Raw genomic sequence first — 19,528 nt, 5'->3', positions numbered from 1 at the left:
GAAGGTGGTGAGATAGAAAAAGGTGTGAAATAAGCATGTGAATAGAGGTTGTGCAAAGGAACACATGGTGACAAGAGACTAGAACACACAGGCAGAAGATGGAGGGCTTTTTAAACCATCTCCATCTCAAATTCAGTGATTTCCTAACTATTATTTAAGGGGGTAATGATTGGCTCACAGAGATGATGGGGAATTTGATGTAACAAATATCGATTCCCTTTTTTAAAAACAGGCTTACAGCAGTGACACGGTCTAATTAACCAGAATTGGGTAAGTAAAGATGAAAAGCAATATAATAACTCCACATTTCCCAGCTTGAATTACACAGAGACAAGAGATTTCAGTTAAACAATTTTACAAACCATGCACCCTAGGCTAGCAGAAAAAGGCAAACTGGTAAATGTCACACCAAAACAAATGCATTGCTCCAAACATGTAAACTTAACTAATTTGAAACCATCTTATTGCAATTAAAGACTAATATATAATTTACTTACCACTGAAATGCATTATAATGGAAGTAGACAAGACCAAGGCCATATAAAAAGGCAGCATTCTGTGGAGATAAAATATTTAAAACATTCAATAACATAACAAAGTCAACACTCTTTGTTAGAACAAACACTCACTACCTTATTTACTGAATTCTTGAATGTAGAATTGATACCTAAAATTATTACAAAAGATAGTAGTCAGTACATTTCAAACTAGCCGCAAATGCAGCATTTTGGAGATACAATACCATGGACTAGATCATTTGGAAATTCAAAACCAACCTGCAAATTATTTTTTGCACAAATGCTGCTATATAAATGTGCTGCACCCAGTCACAATTACCCAAAAAACAAAAGTAGACGAAAAAGAAATAGAAAAACGAACAACTTTAATAAAAAGTAAGGAAGGTCATCAAGGATGGTAAAGATGGAGAACAGAAACAAAAAAATGCTGGAGAAACTCATCTAGTCTGATACCGTCTGTGAAGAGAAACAGAATTAATGTGAATTATTTCAGAACTGAGAGTAGTTGGAATTTTTAAAATAACTTTTGGCAGAAATTGAGGAGGGGCAAAGGGAATACAGTAAATGACGTAGAGGCCAACAATAAGAGACTATTGCAAAAGAGAGAAAAGAGAAAAGAAGAGTCAGGTGAAGAGTTACACCCTGCAGAATTCATACCCTCTGACCTGGTCTTGCAGGTAGTGCCCAGTTCAATTTCTGGCAATAGTACCCACCCCCTGAACACCTGCAGAGATGCCCTAGAGCTTGAATGATGACCTCCAATAACCACAACCATCTTTCTATGTGCCATGTATGACTCCAATCATTAGTTCTTCCTTCCAGTTCCCATTGACTCTAGTTTTGTGAGGCTCTATGATCCCACTCTGTCAAATGTTGCCTTCCGGTCGAGGGCTGTCACTCTCACTCCTTCTCACCTCATTTCAGTATTAACTCAAACATGGACAAAAGAGCTGAATTTGAGGGGCTGAGGCCCTGGCAGGATCCAATCCAAACTGGACGCCAGTAAACAAGTAATTGTGAAGTACATGCTGTTGATAGCTATATTGATGACACCATCCATCCATCAATTTACTGATGATTGAATGTAGACTGATGGGGCAGTAACTGTCTGGATTGGATTTTACCTTAAATATATCTGAACAATTTGCCACATTGTCAGGGAGATGAAGTAAGCTTGGCTAGGGCAGAAGTTCTAGAGCACAAGTCTTCAGCACCGTTGCAGGAATGTTGTTAGGGCCTATCATCTTTACAGTATTTGGTGCCTCCAACCATTTCTTGATATCACATGGAATGTATCAAATTAGCGAAGATTTGCAACTGTGACACTGGGATTCTCTGGAAGAGACTAAGATGGATCATCCACTCAGTAGTTCTGAATGAAGTCTGTGCAAATGATTCAAGCATATATTTTGCACTGGTGTGCTGTATTCTCCCATCATTTTGAGGATGGAGTTATTTGTGGAGCCACCTCCTCCAGTATGTGGTTTGATTGCCCACCATCATTCATGACTGGATATGGCAAGACTGAGAGCTTAGATCTGAAGGCAACTCACTTCTGACTGTATACCACTGTGATAGCAAACGGTCTGAGCTTGTCCAGCCGGTGGAACAAGATACTCCGAGGGATGGTGGTGGCTTTTGGGACAGGGTCTATAAGCTGTGATTCTGTGGGTATGACTATGTCAGGCTGACTAGTCTGAAAGACAACTCCCCCAATTTTGGCACAACCCCCAGATGTCAGTGAGGAAGAGCTTGCAGGTTGACAGGGGGTTTTTTTTGCCCTTTTTGTTCTCAGTACCTAGTTTTGTTTCTATTTTGAGGCTTTGTAGTGATTGATGCAGAGTGGCTTGCTAGGCCACATTAGTATCAACCACATTGCTATAGATCTGGAGTCATATTTAGGCTAGACCAGGTAAGGATGGCCTATTTCCCACCGTGAAGGACATTAGAGAACCAAATCTGGTGTTTTACTTCTCCAGTCACACAAAGATCTCTGTCAAACTGGACTGAGGGAAGATTCTTAATCGTGTATTAAGTGTGCACGACAGTTATTATGTACTCATTTCACCATCTGAACAAAAGTAATTTTCAGTCAAACTCGAGACGTGAAAACAAATGATACTCATTTGAATTAGGTGTATCACATCTGAACAGGGCGATTGGTTAATTAACTGATGGGATTTGAAAAACAAACAGGATTGGTTTCCCTCAAGTCCTTTGGTTAGTTATGAGATTAGGTTTCTTTTTTTTTTAAAAAATGGTGGCGGTGGTGATTATGAGCCCTTGTGGTGCAGAAGTAGTGTGGGTCAGGAGGGTCAAGTCCCACCTGCTCCAAAAGATGTATAGTAGCATCTCTAAACATCTAGAAAGCACCAAATGAAGGCATTAAGATGGTGATGGCAAAAAGTCGAGTAGTTCAGTGATAGTGTCTGTACCTCCAGAAGGCCTGGGTTCAAGTTCCACATGCTCCACAGGGTGTCAGAACAGGTCCGAACAAGTTGAGTAAATATATCAGGATGGTGGAGGTTGGCGATGTTTGCTACCTGTTTAGTTGATTAATTAGGTGACTTTGTTCGGATTTCAAAACATGGCAGAAAAGAAATAACAGCTCTTTTTGGCAACTGTTTGGAAAATAAACGGGGAAATTCGTCACTGTGCCAACTTAAGTTTATAGTTTGGCATGGGAAAATTAGTTAAAAACAACAAAGCAGGCAGACTTTGTATTCACATGACACTTTTCAGAACCACAATTTACCATCAGAAAAGTGCTTTGCAGCCAATTGTGGTAAAAGGTCCATAATAAGCATTACTGTTTGGGAGCTTGGGGTCGAAGTGGAAGAATAATGTTTTGCTTCAAGTTTAATTCCTACTTCTATACTTTGTGTTCTGAGAGTGGTAAAGGTGTTATGGAGATTGCTTTTGTTCAGGAATAGGAGAACAACAGGTTATTCACTGGCCTGCCATTGTTGATCATAGGTCATCATCTGACTCAATGCCAAATTTCATGTTCTCGCAGAATTCTCTCTCATTACTAATATCTCAGCTTAACAACCCCTCTACTTTAATAAAAGGGAGTGTCCACAGCCTACTGCCATAAATAATTCCAAATACCACAATCCTCGGAGTGAAAAAGTTCCTTCTAATCTCAGTCCTAAATAGCCTGTCTTCTATTCTGAGGCTGTCCCCTAACTCAGAATTCTAGATTCCATGTTATGACCCCCATGAAGAATTTTTAAGTTTCAAAGATCATTGCACATTCCTCAAAACTAGAGTTTACAGGCCCAATTTAACTCTCTCCTCAGAGGACAGTCCCGCTATCACAGGATTCAATCAATGAACTTCCTAAATATTAAGTATATAGTGGCATAGAGATGTATAGCACAGAAACAGACCCTTCGGTCCAATTCTTCCATGCCAAACTAATATCCTAGCCTAATCCAGTCCCATTTGATGATACTAATGATACTAAGCTGGGTGGCAGGGTGAAATGTGAGGAGGATGTTAGGAGATTACAGGGTGACCTGGACAGTTAGGGGAGTGGACAGATGCAGTTTAATGTAGATAAATGTATGGTTATCCACTTTGGTGGCAAGAACAGGAAGGCAGATTACTACCTAAATGGAATCAATTTAGGTAAAGGGGCAGTACAAAGAGATCTGGGTGTTCTTGTACACCAGTCAATGAAGATAAGCATGCAAGTACAGCAGGTAGTGAAGAAGGCTAATAGCATGCTTGTCTTCATAACAAGAGGGAATGAGTATTGAAGCAAAGAGGTTCTTCTGCAGCTGTACAGGGCCCTGGTGAGACCACACCTGGAGTATTGTGCCCAGTTCTGGTCTCCAAATTTGAGGAAAGACATCCTGGCTATTGAGGGAGTGCAGCGTAGGTTCACGAGGTCAATTCCTGGAATGGCAGGACTACCTTACGCTGAAAGATTGGAGCGATTGGGCTTGTATACCCTTGAGTTTAGAAGACAGAGGGGATCTGATCGAGACATAAAAGATTATTGAAGGATTGGACACTCTGGAGGCAGGAAACATGTTTCTGCTGATGGGCGAGTGCCGAACCAGAGCACACAGCTTAAAAATACAGGGTAGATCATTTAGGACAGAGATGAGGAGAAACTTCCTCACCCAGAGAGTGGTGGCTGTGTGGAACACCACCCAGAGAGAGGTGGCTGTGTGGAATGCTCTGCCCCAGAAGGCAGTGGAGGCCCAGTCTCTGGATTCGTTTAAGAAAGAATTGGATAGAGCTCTCAAGGATAGTGGAATCAAGGGTTATGGAGATAAGGCAGGAACAGGATACTGATTAAGGATGATCAGCCATGATCATATTGAATGGTGGTGCAGGCTCAAAAAGCAGAATGGTCTACTCCTGCACCTATTGTCTATTGTCTTTTTCGGATGCAAGATATAACGAGTGATATGCCACAGGGATGAGTGCTGGGACCTCAATATTTACAATTTACTGAAGTGGGAAGGTTGCCAAACTTGTTGCAAAAGGTAGGTAGGAAAATAAATTGTAGAGGGGACAGAAAGAGGCTAAGAAAAGATTTAGGTCAGCTGAGTGGATAAAGATCCAGTAAATAGAGCATAATTTGGAGAAATGTGAAGAATTTTTGGTACGAAAATTAATAAAAGAAACTGCCAACATGACGAAAGATTGCAAAGCTTTGTTATGCAGATGGTTCTTCTGCATGAATAAAGAAAGGCCAGTATGCATTACAGCAAGTCAAAAGAAAGTTAAAAGAATATTATTCTTCATGAGGGTAAAGGAGTACAGAGGTCATCATTCAGTTATACAGAGTACTGGTGAAATCACGACTGGAATACTGTGCGTAGTACTGGTCAGCTTTTATTTAATCAAAGGTATAAATGTGTAAGAAGCAAATAAGAGAATGATCTGGCATGACAGGATTGTCTTTTGACAAATGGATAGACAGGCTAGGTTTGCATCCTTTGAAAACACAAACAATAGAAGCAGGAGTAAGCCAGTCAGCCCTGCTCCGCCATTCAATATAATCATGGCTGATCACCCAACTCTAATCTGCTGCTACTTCTCCCCAAATCCTTTGATCCCTTCAGCTTTTAGTAGTATATCTAACCACTTATTTAAAAATATTCAATGTTTTGGCCTCAACCACTTTCCATGGCACTGTTTCACAGGCTCACTACTCTCTGGATGAAGAAATTTCTCATCTCAGTTCTAAATAGCCTAATCCATAAACTTTAACTCCAGAATCGTTGGGAACATCTTCCTGTATTTACCCTGTGCAGTCCTGTTAGAACCTGAGAGTGCCCCTTCATTCTTCTCAATGTCAATGAGTATAACCCTAACTAATCCAGTTGCATATCAGTCCCACCACTCAGGAATCAGTCTGGTGAACCTCAGTTGCATTCTCTCCAAAGCCAAAACATCATCTCTCAGGTAAGGATAGAAAAACTTGGATACATTACCCCGTGTGTGGTCTCATCCATATACACTTGCAGCAAGACATTCCTGCTCCTACATTCAAATCTTCTTGCTATGAAAGCCAACATACCATTTGCTTTCTTCACTATCTGCTACACCTGCATGCCTACTTTCAGTAACTGATGTACAAGGATATTCAGTCTTTTTGAACTTCCCTTTCCCCAATCTATCACCATTCAGATAATAAGAGCAGTGTTCCATTATATAAAGTGAGGTCGCACAGTGAAGGTGGCAAAGCGGTCTTAGATGAAAGATAAATTTTCGGTTTTGAGAAAATAGCTTATCCTTGGTACAGAATTCACTAGATCACAAGGTTTGTAGCTCAGGTTGAGGATTAGGGTGTAGGTTTTATATCCAGACGTTTCATTACCTCATCATCAGTGGTGACTTCGAAGTGAAGCGAAGCTGTTGTCTCCTGCTCTCTATTTATATCTTTCTCCAGGATGGGGTTCCTGGGGTTTGTGGTGATGTCACTTCCTGTCTGTTTTCTGAGGGGTTGATGGATGGCATCTAGATCTATGTGCTTGTTTATGGTGTTGTGGTTGGAGTGCCAGGCCTCTAGGAATTCTCTGGCATATCTTTGCTTAGCCTGTCCCAGGATAGATGTGTTGCCCCAGACAAAATGGTGTTTTTTTTTCATACACACGGATGAAAAATAAAACCACCATTTCGACTGGGACAACACATCTGTCCTGGGACATGCTAAGCAAAGATATGCCAGAGAATTCCTAGAGGCCTGGCATTCCAACCACAACACCATAAACAAGCACATAGATCTGATGCCATCCATCAACCCCGCAGAAAACAAACAGGAAATGACATCACCACAAACCCCAGGAACCCCATCCTGGACAAAGATATAAATAGAAAGAGGAAACAACAGCTTCGCTTCACTTCGAGGTCGCCAGTGATGATGTTACCTAGCCAGGTAATGAAACGTCTGGATATCAAACCTACAGCTCACTAGATCATAGGTAGGAGTAATGCTGACTATGGTTGAAAAACCAATGGAAAGAACAAAAATAGACAATCGAGGAATCACAGGAACTATATCCTGGAATTTTTCCTGATTGTGTAGTAACAAGGTTACACAGCCACAGGTTGAAAGAGGAGGAGAAATCAAGGAATAAAGACAAGGAAGTTGAAGTTCAATTATCAGATTGTACGTTTTATCAAATGGTTGACAAAAAAAACAAGAACAAAGAGGACAAAGTGGATATTTTTAGCCCAGAAAAGCTAGCTGAGTGACAACAGAAAAAGGAAAAACTAAAGCAATTGCATCAAAAAGTACATCCCAGAATGTTACTGTCTTGAAATGAAATCTTGAGGAAATGGAAACTAGCACATTTACAAACAGATGAAAAATCGACAGAAGTTGTATCAGTGGTGGGTTATAGAAAGGTGGTGTTGCAGGGTAACACATGAATTAGCTGTCTGTGACCATTTGGGAGAAAGGAAAACTCAAGCCAAAATAAAAAAAAATTTCTTTTGGTCTGGACCGCATAAGAATGTGGTTCACTTTTGCCAGACATGTCTATGCATCAGGTAATAGGAAAACCTCAGTAATAAAACTAACACCCTTAATAACCATTCCCACATTTGAGGAAACTTCTACAAAAGACTTAATTGATTGCATAGACCCCTAGCTAAAACAAAATGTGAGAATCTATTTTTTTTTACCATAATGGAGGTGTCTACTAGATTTCTGGAGGCCATTACACGATGCAGTATCACGATAAAGAATTGTAGAAGAATTACTCAATTCTTTTTTAAAATTAGATAAGAACTACAATTAGAAATACAAATAGGATCAAGGGTAACATTTTACATCAGTTATGTAAGGAAGTTATGAATACTTTAGGAATAAAACCATTCAAATCCAGAATTGCAGGGAGCACAAAAACAGTGACATCAAACTTTAATGACCATGTTGAGGGCTGATAGTAACAAGTGTTAGGACATGGATTGGGAATTCCATTTTTACTTTTCAATTAGGATGCAGCTAAAAGAATCAATTAAAATCAATCCATTTGAATTAGGTTTTGGGCATGAAGTGAGAGGACCACTGAAATTAATTAAGGAGAAACTTATCAGATTGCAGAGACTACATCTGTGGACTGTGTCAAATTTTAGGGAAAAATTAAATAGAATGGGTGAGCTGGCTAGGTAGCATTTACAAGTAGCACAGCATGCGATGAAACAGGAAGCAGACAAGAAAACAGTTTTGCTAGAAGAGATAAGTGTTAGTATTATAACAAGTGGTAGTTGAACCCTTAAATGCAAGGTTTAGTGTGTCTTATCAAATCAAAAGAAAATTCAATGAGGTGAAGAATTAATAATAACACAAGATAGAAAGAAATCTGTGTCAAGGGATTTCAGTCAAAAGATCTTTTGATAGGGAAAGAAAGCAAAAGGAGAAAGTGCTGCTGGTTACAACATCAAGTGAAGAACCAAGTTCAAATGATTCTGAATTAGACATTTCTCAAATTAAATTGAACAACAAGGAAGTTCTCAAAAACTAGGATAAATTACTGAGTTACCTTCCAGAGGAAAATGATAAGAGATAATACTATTACAAGGGGAGATATGTAGGAATTAGCTGGAAATACCAATCTAATTACGCATGATGTAGATATAGGAAATGCTATTCTAATGAAGCAACATCTGTCAAGACTTAATCTTTGCAAGTTAACACAGGTCCAGAAAGAGATTGAATGCATGTTCAAAAACAATATAAGTGAGATGCAACAACTGGAGCCCACCCATAGTAATGGTACCAAAACCACATAGAACCCAACAATTGTGTGTTGACTATCGCAAATTCAATGCAGTTCCAAAATCTAACTCCTACCCCACATTTGAAAGACTGCATTAAAGGTGGGACAAGCACCGTGGCTTGTGGGCAGCATGGTGGCTCAGTTTTTAGCACTGCTGCCTCACAGTGGCAGGGACCCGGGTTCAATTCCTGCCTCAGGCAATTGTCTGTTGGAGTTTGCACATTCTCCCTGTGTCTGTGTGGGTTTCCTCCGGGTACTCTGGTTTCCTCCCACAGTCCAAAGATGTGCAGGTTGGGTGAATTGGCCATGCTAAATTGCCCGTAGTGTTAGGTGCAGGGGTAAATGTAGGGGAATGGGTCTGGGTGGGTCGCTCTTCAGAGGTTTGGTGTGGACTTATTGGGCCAAAGGGCCTGTTTCCACACTGTAGGTAACCTAATCTAATCAAACAACTAGTATTTCTAAGTTGGACTAACTCAGAGGATATTGGCAAGTATCTATCCGAAAGAGCAAAGGATATTTCAGCTTTGTGACACTGACTCGACTGTACCAGTTTAAAGTCATGCTGTTTAGTATGAAAAATGCACCCAGCCACATTGCGAAGACAAACCAATAAGGTGATTTTGGGATTACGCAATTGTGTGGTGTACATAAACAATCTTGTCATTTTTAGTCATATATAGAAAAAACGTTTAGAGTGTGTAGCAGAATTATCTATCAACTTCAGGAGGCAGGCTTGGTGATAAACGTGGCTAAGAGTGAGTTTGCAGAAGCCCAAGATACCTTCCTAGGCTAGGTCATTGGACATGGACAGATGGCCCCACAAGGTGCGTAAATAACGGTTATTGGGGAGTTTCCCAAACCATCGACGAAGAGGGAAGTACTATGATTCATGGAACTGAGTGTTCTTTTTTAAAAATCAAAAATTTATACCAAATTTTAGCAGTGTGGTTGTTCCACTGACAGGTCTGTTAAGAAATGCAAAAAAATGTCAGTGGACAGAAGAATGTCAGAAAGCATTTTATGACCTGAAAGCTGTGTTCACCATCACCCCAGTGCTGGCCACACCTAACTGTACAAAATCGTTCAAGGTAGTTATCGATTCAAGTGATATGGATGTTGGTACTGTACTCTTGCAAGATGACAACGAGAAGATAGAAAGACCTATAGGGTACTTTCCCAAGAAGCGGAATAATCATCAACAGAAATATTCCGCAATTGAGGAGACCTTGGGCTTGGTGTCAGTGTTGCAACATTTCAATATTTATGTTGCCAGTTAAGGTGTCTGAGACAATTGTATATACTGATCATAACCCCTTAAACGTTTTTGAAGAAACTGAAGGAAAAAAATTCCAGACTGTTCAGATGAAACCTATTAATGAGCCATTCAATTGGAAAATTGTCCACGTGGCAGAACAAGAGAACACGATTGCTGACACAGTGTCACGATTGCAATGAAGGCAGACAAAGATGTTTAGTGACAGTAAAAATAAAAGTTAAAAATCACGACACCAGGTTACAGTCCAACAGGTTTATTTGGAAGCACGAGCTTTCGGATCGCTGCTCCTTCATTAAGTGCCACAACCATCCAAATAAACCTGTAAGATTATAACCTGGTGTTGTGAGATTTTCAACTTTGTATACCCCAATCCAACTCCAGCACCTCCAAATCAGTAAAAAAAAAAGACTGAAATGGACTGTGGTACTCAATGTTTGCATGCCTAAAGCGAATGTAATGTATATGTAATGGAGTGTACTAATAGTGCAAAATTAAACAATCTTAAAAACAAAGCCATCTTTGTACGTGATTTTATTTTGAAAAGGGGAGGGGAGGTGCGACGATTCTATGGCTTTAAGAGGGTGGGCACTGAAACCCTCAATGGGAGATTTGCTGCTGCTGTTGTGGTGTTAATTTGGACAATCCAACTGCACATCTTTATTCTAATGGCATGAACTACTACATTCTCTCACCACACCAATCTGATTAACTTTGAAGATTGCATTAGAAGAACATTGTACAAAGCAGTTGACAGTCATCACAGGACTGCTGCGAAAAGTATGTGTTTTTTACTCTGTGAATATACGATAGAATGGTGCAGATTAATATAGAGAGCTGTGGAATTTTGGACAAATAGAAGAATTGAAGGGCTAGACAAGTACTGAAATGGCATGGTGTGGGATAGATACTAGAATTAGTGATAAAGATTCTAAATTTGAAATGGGGATCAAGTATGATGACACATCTATCCACTTCCTAATTAGCTAAAGAAATAACAAGTGACTGTTCAAAATTATTGCAAGCTCAACCAAGAAACACTGATTTTTCTTGGTTGGGTGAAGAAAACAAAAATTTAAAGACAGGCTTAGTTAACTTTACGAAGGTGACTGACAATATTAATCAAAGCAAGAGGTTTATTAGGTTGCAATGTCTGAATTGCAGAGAACAAATGCCAATGAGTAAGTCAGGAGTAAGGAAAATCATATCTTATAAACACCGGCACTAAAATTGTGAAATAAGTTAGCAAAAAAGTCACTAAATGGTGTGACAACAAGAGAATTTGTTTTAACTCCTCAAAGGAGATAAGAACCCAAGGTACCAGGAACAACTACTGAACTGACATTTAGAATTCATTTTTAAAAGAAGGTAGGGAAAGAGAAAAAGGCACCAATAAAGAGAATTCCCACTTGATAAAAGGACCAATATGACTTTGTTTGCAAGGAAATGAGTAAAAAGTGATAAACAAAGTATTAACAGATTGTTTAATATCCTATGTTTTGGACAACTGAGTCAATAAAGACAGTGAAGGGCAGTATAAAAGCAGAAGTTAGGGAAAGTCAGGGTTTAATCAAGGAGAGCAAATTGGAAATCAGCAAATACGTCAAAATATTTGAGAGTAAAAGGGATGAAGGCTCAACGTAAATTTCTCTAATGCAAAAACTTGTTTTAAGGCTGTGGGGAGAAATGGGAGTCAATCTTGATGACTCCAAGATATGTAATTAAAGGCAATTCAGAACAGGTTAATATGCCAAGATTATAAAACAGTCTGGTTCAAGAGAATAGTCAGGAAGGTGATGGAATCAGTGGCAAGAAACCAAAGCATGCCATACAACCAAATGCAATTACTTCACATCTTCGTAATATTGCTGGAGGAGATGGCTCATTCAAGATTTAAATGTTAGACAAGTACCTTGACTTTGGTGTCAAAATGCAGAAGAGGCATCATGTTAACTAAAGCACAATGAGAATGTTATTCATGACTTTGCTAGGACATGCTTTAGCGCTATGAGGCAGAAGACACCAAGACATTGAAAGTAAAATAAGAAATATTCAACATGAATTTTCAAGAGATATGTCTTGCTTGACCAACCTCAATGAATTATTTGACAAAATCTCAAAAAGAGATTAGGCAAGGGTAACACAGTAGATGCAACTTACCTACATTTCCAAAGGCCTTGAGAAAAGCATTATCATTTAAAATAAAGCATGCTGAGTCAGGAGCATGCAATCAATAGATGGCAGACCGCTAGACAAATCAGAAAGTAGAGGTAATAATTAACTATTCAGTGACAAAAGCAAGAAATAGGGTCCTCTAAGTTTCAGGGCTGTTCACAATTTATATTAACGATTTAGATTTGAAAGTTAAAATTTTCAAATTTTATATTAGTTTTTTGATGGGGGCGTGGGCAAGTAATAAAACCTGCCGACAAATGCGACAAGTTATAGGACAATGTTAACAAATTTGCAGAATATGTATTATTGATAAATGAATTTGAATGAACTAGAAAAGTAAGGAGGTTGCACATTACTTGAAAAGCAATAATCTAGATAGGAGATGCATCATGTTCCAGGAGAGTAAGGAGAAGAGAGTATACAAATACACCTGCCTTGAGTGATTAAAAATCTGTCTGAGTCTTGATTAAATGTATGGACCCAGCTTTGACAGCCCTCTGTGGTAAAAGATTCCCAAGATTCTTTACGAAGACAAAAAACCTCACCTCAAGCTTAAACTCCTTCTTCAGATTATGCCCTCTGGTCCTAGATTCCCATTTGGGGAAACAAACTTTTCACATCTACCCTGTCAAGCCCATTAAAAATCTTTAGTGTTTCAATAAAGTCTCCTTTCATTTTCCAAAACTCCAATAAGTACAAGCCCTACCTAGTCAGCCACTAGTCAAAACAAAAATACTCTATACTGGAGGTTAACCTAGTGAACCTTCACTGGACTGCCTCTGACAAGATATCTTTCCTTAGTTGAGGAGGCCAGAAATATTTGCAAAATTCCACATGTGGTATGACCAGTGGCTTATATAGTTTTAGCAAGGCCTTACTCTTTTCCTTAAAAAAAAAACCCACCAGTTCTTTCAAATTTTTCCCTCCACACGACCCGAACTTGGATGCTAGTTTCTGATTTGTGCAGGAGGCAAATGATAAAATACAGAAATGCAGGTTAATTAGGTCATTAAAAAAGAGAAAAACAAGCATCAATGCATACTTCTTGAAGGATACAATATAAAACTTGGATCTCAATGCTAAACATAAATCAAAATTTGTCTAGACCCCACTTCAAGAATCAAACATGTAGTTCTATCACTAGAAGATAATGAATAAAGATAAGTTTACAGAAAAATTTGGCAATTTTAAGGGAAAAGGGGAATAAAGAGTTGTGCTGATGAGAGTTGAAAGAAGAAAAATGGGATGCTGGAGTAGTAAATAAACAGCAGCATGAACTACTTGAATTGAACAGTCACTCTAAGTTGTAAATTCAATATAACTAAGCAGATGCCAAATCAGAGCAATGAAACGGAAGTTGATAGGCAAACAGCTAAATGGTGGTAGCGCATTCAAGGACATGGATACTTTAAATTCAAAATAAACCAGCGAGAAAGGCATGTACGCTAGGCAACTTGGAGAAATAAATAGTGGCTTCTCGAAGAGTCCACATTACAGAAGAAGTGTGTTGGAAGTTTTAAAACTCACTAAGTAGATAAACCCCCACGTCTTGAAGTGTATCCCAGGATTTTGTGGGAGGCTAGGGAGGAGATTGCCAGGCCCCTAGCCAAGATACTTGTACCACTGACATCCATGGGTGAAGTGTCTGAAGATTGGAGGGTGGCTGTACCATTATGAAAGAAATGGGCGCAGGGAAATGCCTGGGAAGTACAAACTGGTGAGTATAACATCAGTGGTGGGCAAAATGTTAGAAGGGATTCTGAGAGACAGGATCTGTGGGTACTTGTAGAGGCATGGACTCACTTGGGATAGTCAGCATGGCCTTGAGTGCGCGAAATAGTTTCTCACGCATATTAATGAGTTTTTTGAAGGGGTGACCAAGAAAATAGACGTAGGCAGTGTAGTAGATATTGTCTACATGGATTTTAGTAAGTATTGCATGGTAAGTTGTTGAATAAGGTAAAATCTCATGGGATCCAGGAGAGTTAGCTAATTAGATACAAAATTGTCTTGACAGTAGAAGACAGCATGATGGTGGAGGGTTGTTTTTCAGACTGGAGGCCTGTGGCCAGCTATGTGCCATGGGGATTGGCGCTAGGTCCACTGTTGCTCATGATCTATATAAAATGATTCAGATAAGAATTTAGGAGAATTTTATAAGTTTATGGATGACATCAAGATTGACTGCATAATGGACAGTGAGGGAGGTTATCTGGGAGTGCAGCGAGATTTTGATTAACTAGGCCAGTGGGCTGAGGAATGGCAGATAAGAGTTTAAATTAGATAACGCAGTTGTTACATTTTGCTAAGACAAACCAGGGCAGGGCAGTACAATAATGCCCTGGTTTCTCTCTACCACCCTTTTTGAATATAGCAGTAACATTAGCGACCCTCCAATCTGCAGGGATTCTTCCAGAGTCTACAGAATCCTGGAAGATAGCCACCAATGCATCCATTATTTCTAGAGCCACTTTCTCAAGTACTCTGGGATGCAGATTATCAGGTCCTGAGGATATATCCGTCTTCAATCCCCTCAATTTTCCCAGCACTATTTCTCTACTAATATTGATCTCCCTCAGTTCTCCTCACTGAATCTTGCATCCGCTAACATTTCTTGTATCTGATTTGTGTCCTCTTTTGTGAGGTCAGAACCAAAGTATGTATTCAGTTGCCCAGCAATTTCTCTTTCCCCTATACATTCCCCTATTTCTGTCTGTAGGGGATCGACATTTGTCTTCACTAATCTATTTCTCTCCGAATAGAAACTCTTAATTCAGCCTTTAAATGTTCCCTGCAAGCTTACTTTCATAAATGTATTTTCCCCTCCTCAAATCAATCCCCTTCATCCTTTTTAATTAATTCTAAGCTGCTCCCAATCCTCAGACCCTATTATTATTTTTCTTGGTCAATCTGTAGGCTTCTTCCTTGAATTGGATACTACCACTAATTTCCTTTGTAAATCCATGGATTGGCCCTCTTACCTTTTTTGCTTTTGTGCCAGACAGGAATAAACAGTTCCCCTATGCATTCCTTGAATGTATGCCATTGCCTATCCATTTAAGTAACTCTCCCCAGTCCATCAAGGCCAACTCACACCTTAAATCATCAGTTTCCTTGTGATTCAGTCCCCTTGTGTCTGAATCAACTATCAACTATCTCTCCACCTCGATAACAGATTCTATCATGTTATAGTCGGTCATCAGAGGAGTCAAGCTCAGCTAGGCTGGTAATGATTCCCTTCTCATTGCACAGTCCCCAGTCTAAGATGGCCTGCTTTCTAGTTGGTTCCTCCAAATACTGGTCAAGAAAATCTCATATATACTCCAGGAATTCCACCTCTACTACATGGCGACTAATTTGATTTGCCTAATCTATGTGTAGATTAAAATCACCCATGAACACTGATATTCCTTTATCACATGCATCTCTTATTTCCTAGTCAATGCCATTCCCAACATCAGCACTGCAGTTTGGGAGGGTCTATATATGACACCCACTAATGTTGTTTGCCCCTTGGTGTTTCTCAATTCAACTCATGCAGACTCCATCTTGTCACTACTATGTTAATTTCCTTTTTAACCAGTAATGCCACTCCACCACCTTTTCCTTTTTGCCTGTCCTTCCTAAATACCGAATACCCTAGGACATTCAGTTCCCATCCCTGGTCACCCAACTACCAAAATCCCAATTATATCATACCTGGTTACATCTACCTGCACGATTAGTTCATCCATCTTATTTCAAATGCTTTATGCATTTAGATACAAAGCTTTTAAATTTTTCCAACTAGTGAATTTCTCTACTTTTTTAATATAATTCCTTGGTGCATAAATATACTCAACTGTTCTGTCCCTCACCTTTATTATCTGGTAACCATCTGCCACATCGCTAACCTGCACACTTACCTCCTCCTTTAAATGTGGGTTTTATAATTTCCGCTCTAACTGTTTACACACACACACACACACACCCCACTTAATTCAATGCCCTGTCTACAGCCCTAGTTATGCGATTCGTTAGATCCTAGTACGATTCAGAAGACTGTCCCATCAGAATAGGTCCCTTCTTCCCCAGTACTGGTACCAACATCCCATGATTTCAAACCCATTTCTCCCACACTAATCTTTCAACCACACATTTACCTGCTTAATCTTGATGACCCTGTGCCAATTAGCTCATGAATCAGGTTATAAACCAGAGATTACCACCTTTTCGGATTTGCTTTTTAATTTAGCTCCTAACTGTTCATACTCCCTTAGCAGAATCTCTGCCCTCATTATATCGAAGTTGTTGTTTTCTATGTGGACCACAACTGCTGGATCTTGACCCTCCCACTCCAAGTTCCTCTGCAGCCCAGATGAGATCTCCCAAACCTGAGCACCAGGTAGGCAACACAACTTTGGGACTCTCGTTCCTGGTCAGAGAGAATGGTGTCTATGCTCCTAACCAGATTACCCCCAGTTACAAACGACATTTCTCTTTTCTCCCCCCCACTTGAATGGCTCATGAATTTGATTCAGCTGGCAGCGAGTTTTCACTTCTACAGCAATTTATTTCAACTGAAGTAATCTTGATTAATTCTACAGTCAACACCACAGTTGAAAATGGAGCAACGTCATTAAAACAATTACATTTATACACCATTCACTATTATGAGCTAATCAGGATTGAAACGAGGACTGGGTGTCTCAACTAAATATTAAAACGCAGAATGACTGTGTTAACTCACATGCTTGATGTTTGGCAACTAAAATGTTTGTCCATTGACCAAGTCATAAAATTAAGAAAATATTCAACAATTGTTTACACAATGCATATGCATTCACCACACATAACAAACTAGACAGAAGTGCCAAGTATGTGCTATGGTGATAACGCAGAAATCTCCAATACTTAAATGGGGTCCCCTATGTTGCAATTTCCCTATATTTAACAAATGAAGTAAAAACAATGAAGTAACTCCATAAGCAGTTATTACTGACAATGCTGAACACAAGTTACTGCTGAATAAAAGGTCAATGATTAAATTAAATAAAAATCTTTCAAATTGTACAAACCTTCCAGTAATCAGACTGTACGCTGTAGTACCTCTGGTATGCAGATAATGCTGAAAGACAAAAAAAATTAATTTCATAGGATTTTCAAAGCAACAAAATAGCAGAAAACACAATCCAAAGCAATTTAACAAAATCAGACAGAACTTGAAGAAAAACAGTTGTTCAAGACTGTACCAAATCACCTGTGCAATTAGGAATGAGCCACAAGTATCAGCAACATCCATATCAAATGAATGAATAAAACAAGAGGTGTCAAAATATCCCAGGAAAAGATTTTTTCAAAGATCAACATTTTAAAATTAACACACTTCAGGACAGTAGGCTACTTCGTTGGAAGTCTGTCAGCTGGAGAAGCAGCCAGTTGGAGTGAGGAAGGAGAACAAGAATGAGTCAAGCATCAAAGGGGAGAGTGGGACAGAGTTGTCATGCAGAAGAGTCAGTGAGCTAGAGGCAAATAGAATGCTACTACTGTTGCTTGTAGCAACTCCTGCCAGGAGATCAGCTATCTTGGTGTGCCATATGCCTTCTGCCATCCTCAAGTATCCACTGTGGCTTGCCTGCAACCACTGTCACATTTGCCATTGAATTCCAGTTAGGTCTATTGTTCTTTCTACTGCCCTCCACTTTGTTGTCTAGCAGAGATCTCTATGGCATTACAGCTGATAAAATGACAAAAATACAACTAATTTCCTTTTCTCAATGCCACTGGAGTTATTTTGGGTCTTGCAATTTTAGATACATACATACAGTCCAGAAGACCAATGAAGAGTGATCTTTAAGCATGCAATTTAACACCTACATTTTCAAGGCTTTTAATTGTATTGTATGCATCTTCACTATTGTCCAGGTTCCTGAATCACACAGAAAAACATAACATATGGAGTTTTGAATAAAATACCACAGCTGGCGATCTGAACTAATAACAGAAAGCACTGGGAAAAAAAAATTCAGCTCGTATGGCAGCATCTGTGGAGACAGAAATGGTTAATTTATGAATTACTACGCAGCCTCTGCCCATTTATTTTGGAAAATTCCCAATGACGTGAATATTATTTTCAAAACTACCCATTAACACCTTGGTATTTGGCAATTTGTCCAATGTCTTTAGACTATAATAACTTTAATATCCTGAAACATGTATAACCCAAAGGAATATTGCCTATTTTCATAAATGGGCAGAAATGTAAATACCAGAAAGAGCACTACTTACCTTTTGGATACTCCTCCAACAAGAGGTTGAAATGACCAAGCTGGCAAAACAAGTCATGGTCAACTTTTCCCTCACACTTCTTGATCACTGATTCAAAGCAGTGAATAGCCTAAACAAAACACAAGAAAGAAAATGAAAATGCAAACTAAGAAAGACACTAAGTTACATCACTGAATTAGTTCTGCCTTCAGAGAGTATGGGTCAACAGTGAAGAACAAATGTTAATATGGGTACAGAAGCTATGGAGGATGATTCCAAACCAGAATTTAGGATCTCTTCACTATGGAAAATGTTTAATGACCAAATAAATAGAGCATTTAAAATACTCTGATATTAACTCACATTTCCCCTCATACGAATTACAGTAATTGCATGTCTATGTCTACTCAGTCGAGAAGTTCCTATCATATGTTACATTACAATCGTTTCTGGTGGAAGTCTAAAAAAATTTTGGGATTTTCTTTTAAGTATGTTTTGCAAGCAGACTATTTATAAGTTGTACGTCAATGGCACAAAATGAGAAGACAATGAACTGGACCTACCAGGGCATACAAAACCATAAGTTATAGCCAGTACTAGTATAAATTAACTGTATCCTACATTTATTCACATATTGAAGTAATTGAAACGATGTAAAAAGAATTGAGTGCTAACCCTGAGGTGGGGTGCACTGGTTACAGTGAAATTTTACCTATTTTAATTTGTTTTAGATTCCTTGTTCTGTATGTTTCAAATTGATGCCAAAATTGAAAATACTTCACTGAAAATCACTACACAAAAAGTGAGACATTTAGAGGCTATACTGTAAAAGTACATTTTTAATCAATCAATCAAGAATATGCAGTATATACACAATCTACTTTCGGCAAATGACAGTTTGTTTCAATATTGCAAAAATCATGTCTTCCCTTTTGGTCCATCATAATGTGCAATGGCTGCTAAATTTGTAAAATGACAATGCAAAGTGGGTTCAAGAGGAGGATTAAGGTCTCCTACCTTTTGGGAGATATCCTCATTTACAATTGGGATTTCATCTCCCTTCCCTC

General features: G+C 39.0%; 1 protein-coding gene across 4 annotated transcripts in view; it reads right to left on the bottom strand.

The window, feature by feature from the left end:
- Nucleotides 1-19,528, bottom strand: part of kdm6a (lysine (K)-specific demethylase 6A) — a 222,964-nt gene that overhangs the window by 168,945 nt on the left and 34,491 nt on the right. For all 4 annotated transcript variants that reach the window (XR_009645284.1, XM_060833561.1, XM_060833559.1 and 1 more), the window contains exons 3-5: nucleotides 18,483-18,591; nucleotides 17,273-17,322; nucleotides 498-556 (exon numbers count right to left, since the gene is read on the bottom strand). Coding sequence is in view for 3 of the 4 variants with exons in the window: in XM_060833561.1 (XP_060689544.1) it covers nucleotides 498-556; nucleotides 17,273-17,322; nucleotides 18,483-18,591 (218 nt within the window). In the remaining variant the exon portion in view is untranslated. The remainder of the gene's footprint in view (nucleotides 1-497; nucleotides 557-17,272; nucleotides 17,323-18,482; nucleotides 18,592-19,528) is intronic.

Source organism: Hemiscyllium ocellatum, chromosome 12 (assembly GCF_020745735.1).
Source record: "Hemiscyllium ocellatum isolate sHemOce1 chromosome 12, sHemOce1.pat.X.cur, whole genome shotgun sequence".
Classification (NCBI taxonomy): Eukaryota; Metazoa; Chordata; class Chondrichthyes; order Orectolobiformes; family Hemiscylliidae; genus Hemiscyllium; species Hemiscyllium ocellatum.
Note: the sequence above shows the minus strand (reverse complement) of the source record. Positions and strands in the feature narration are given on the sequence as shown.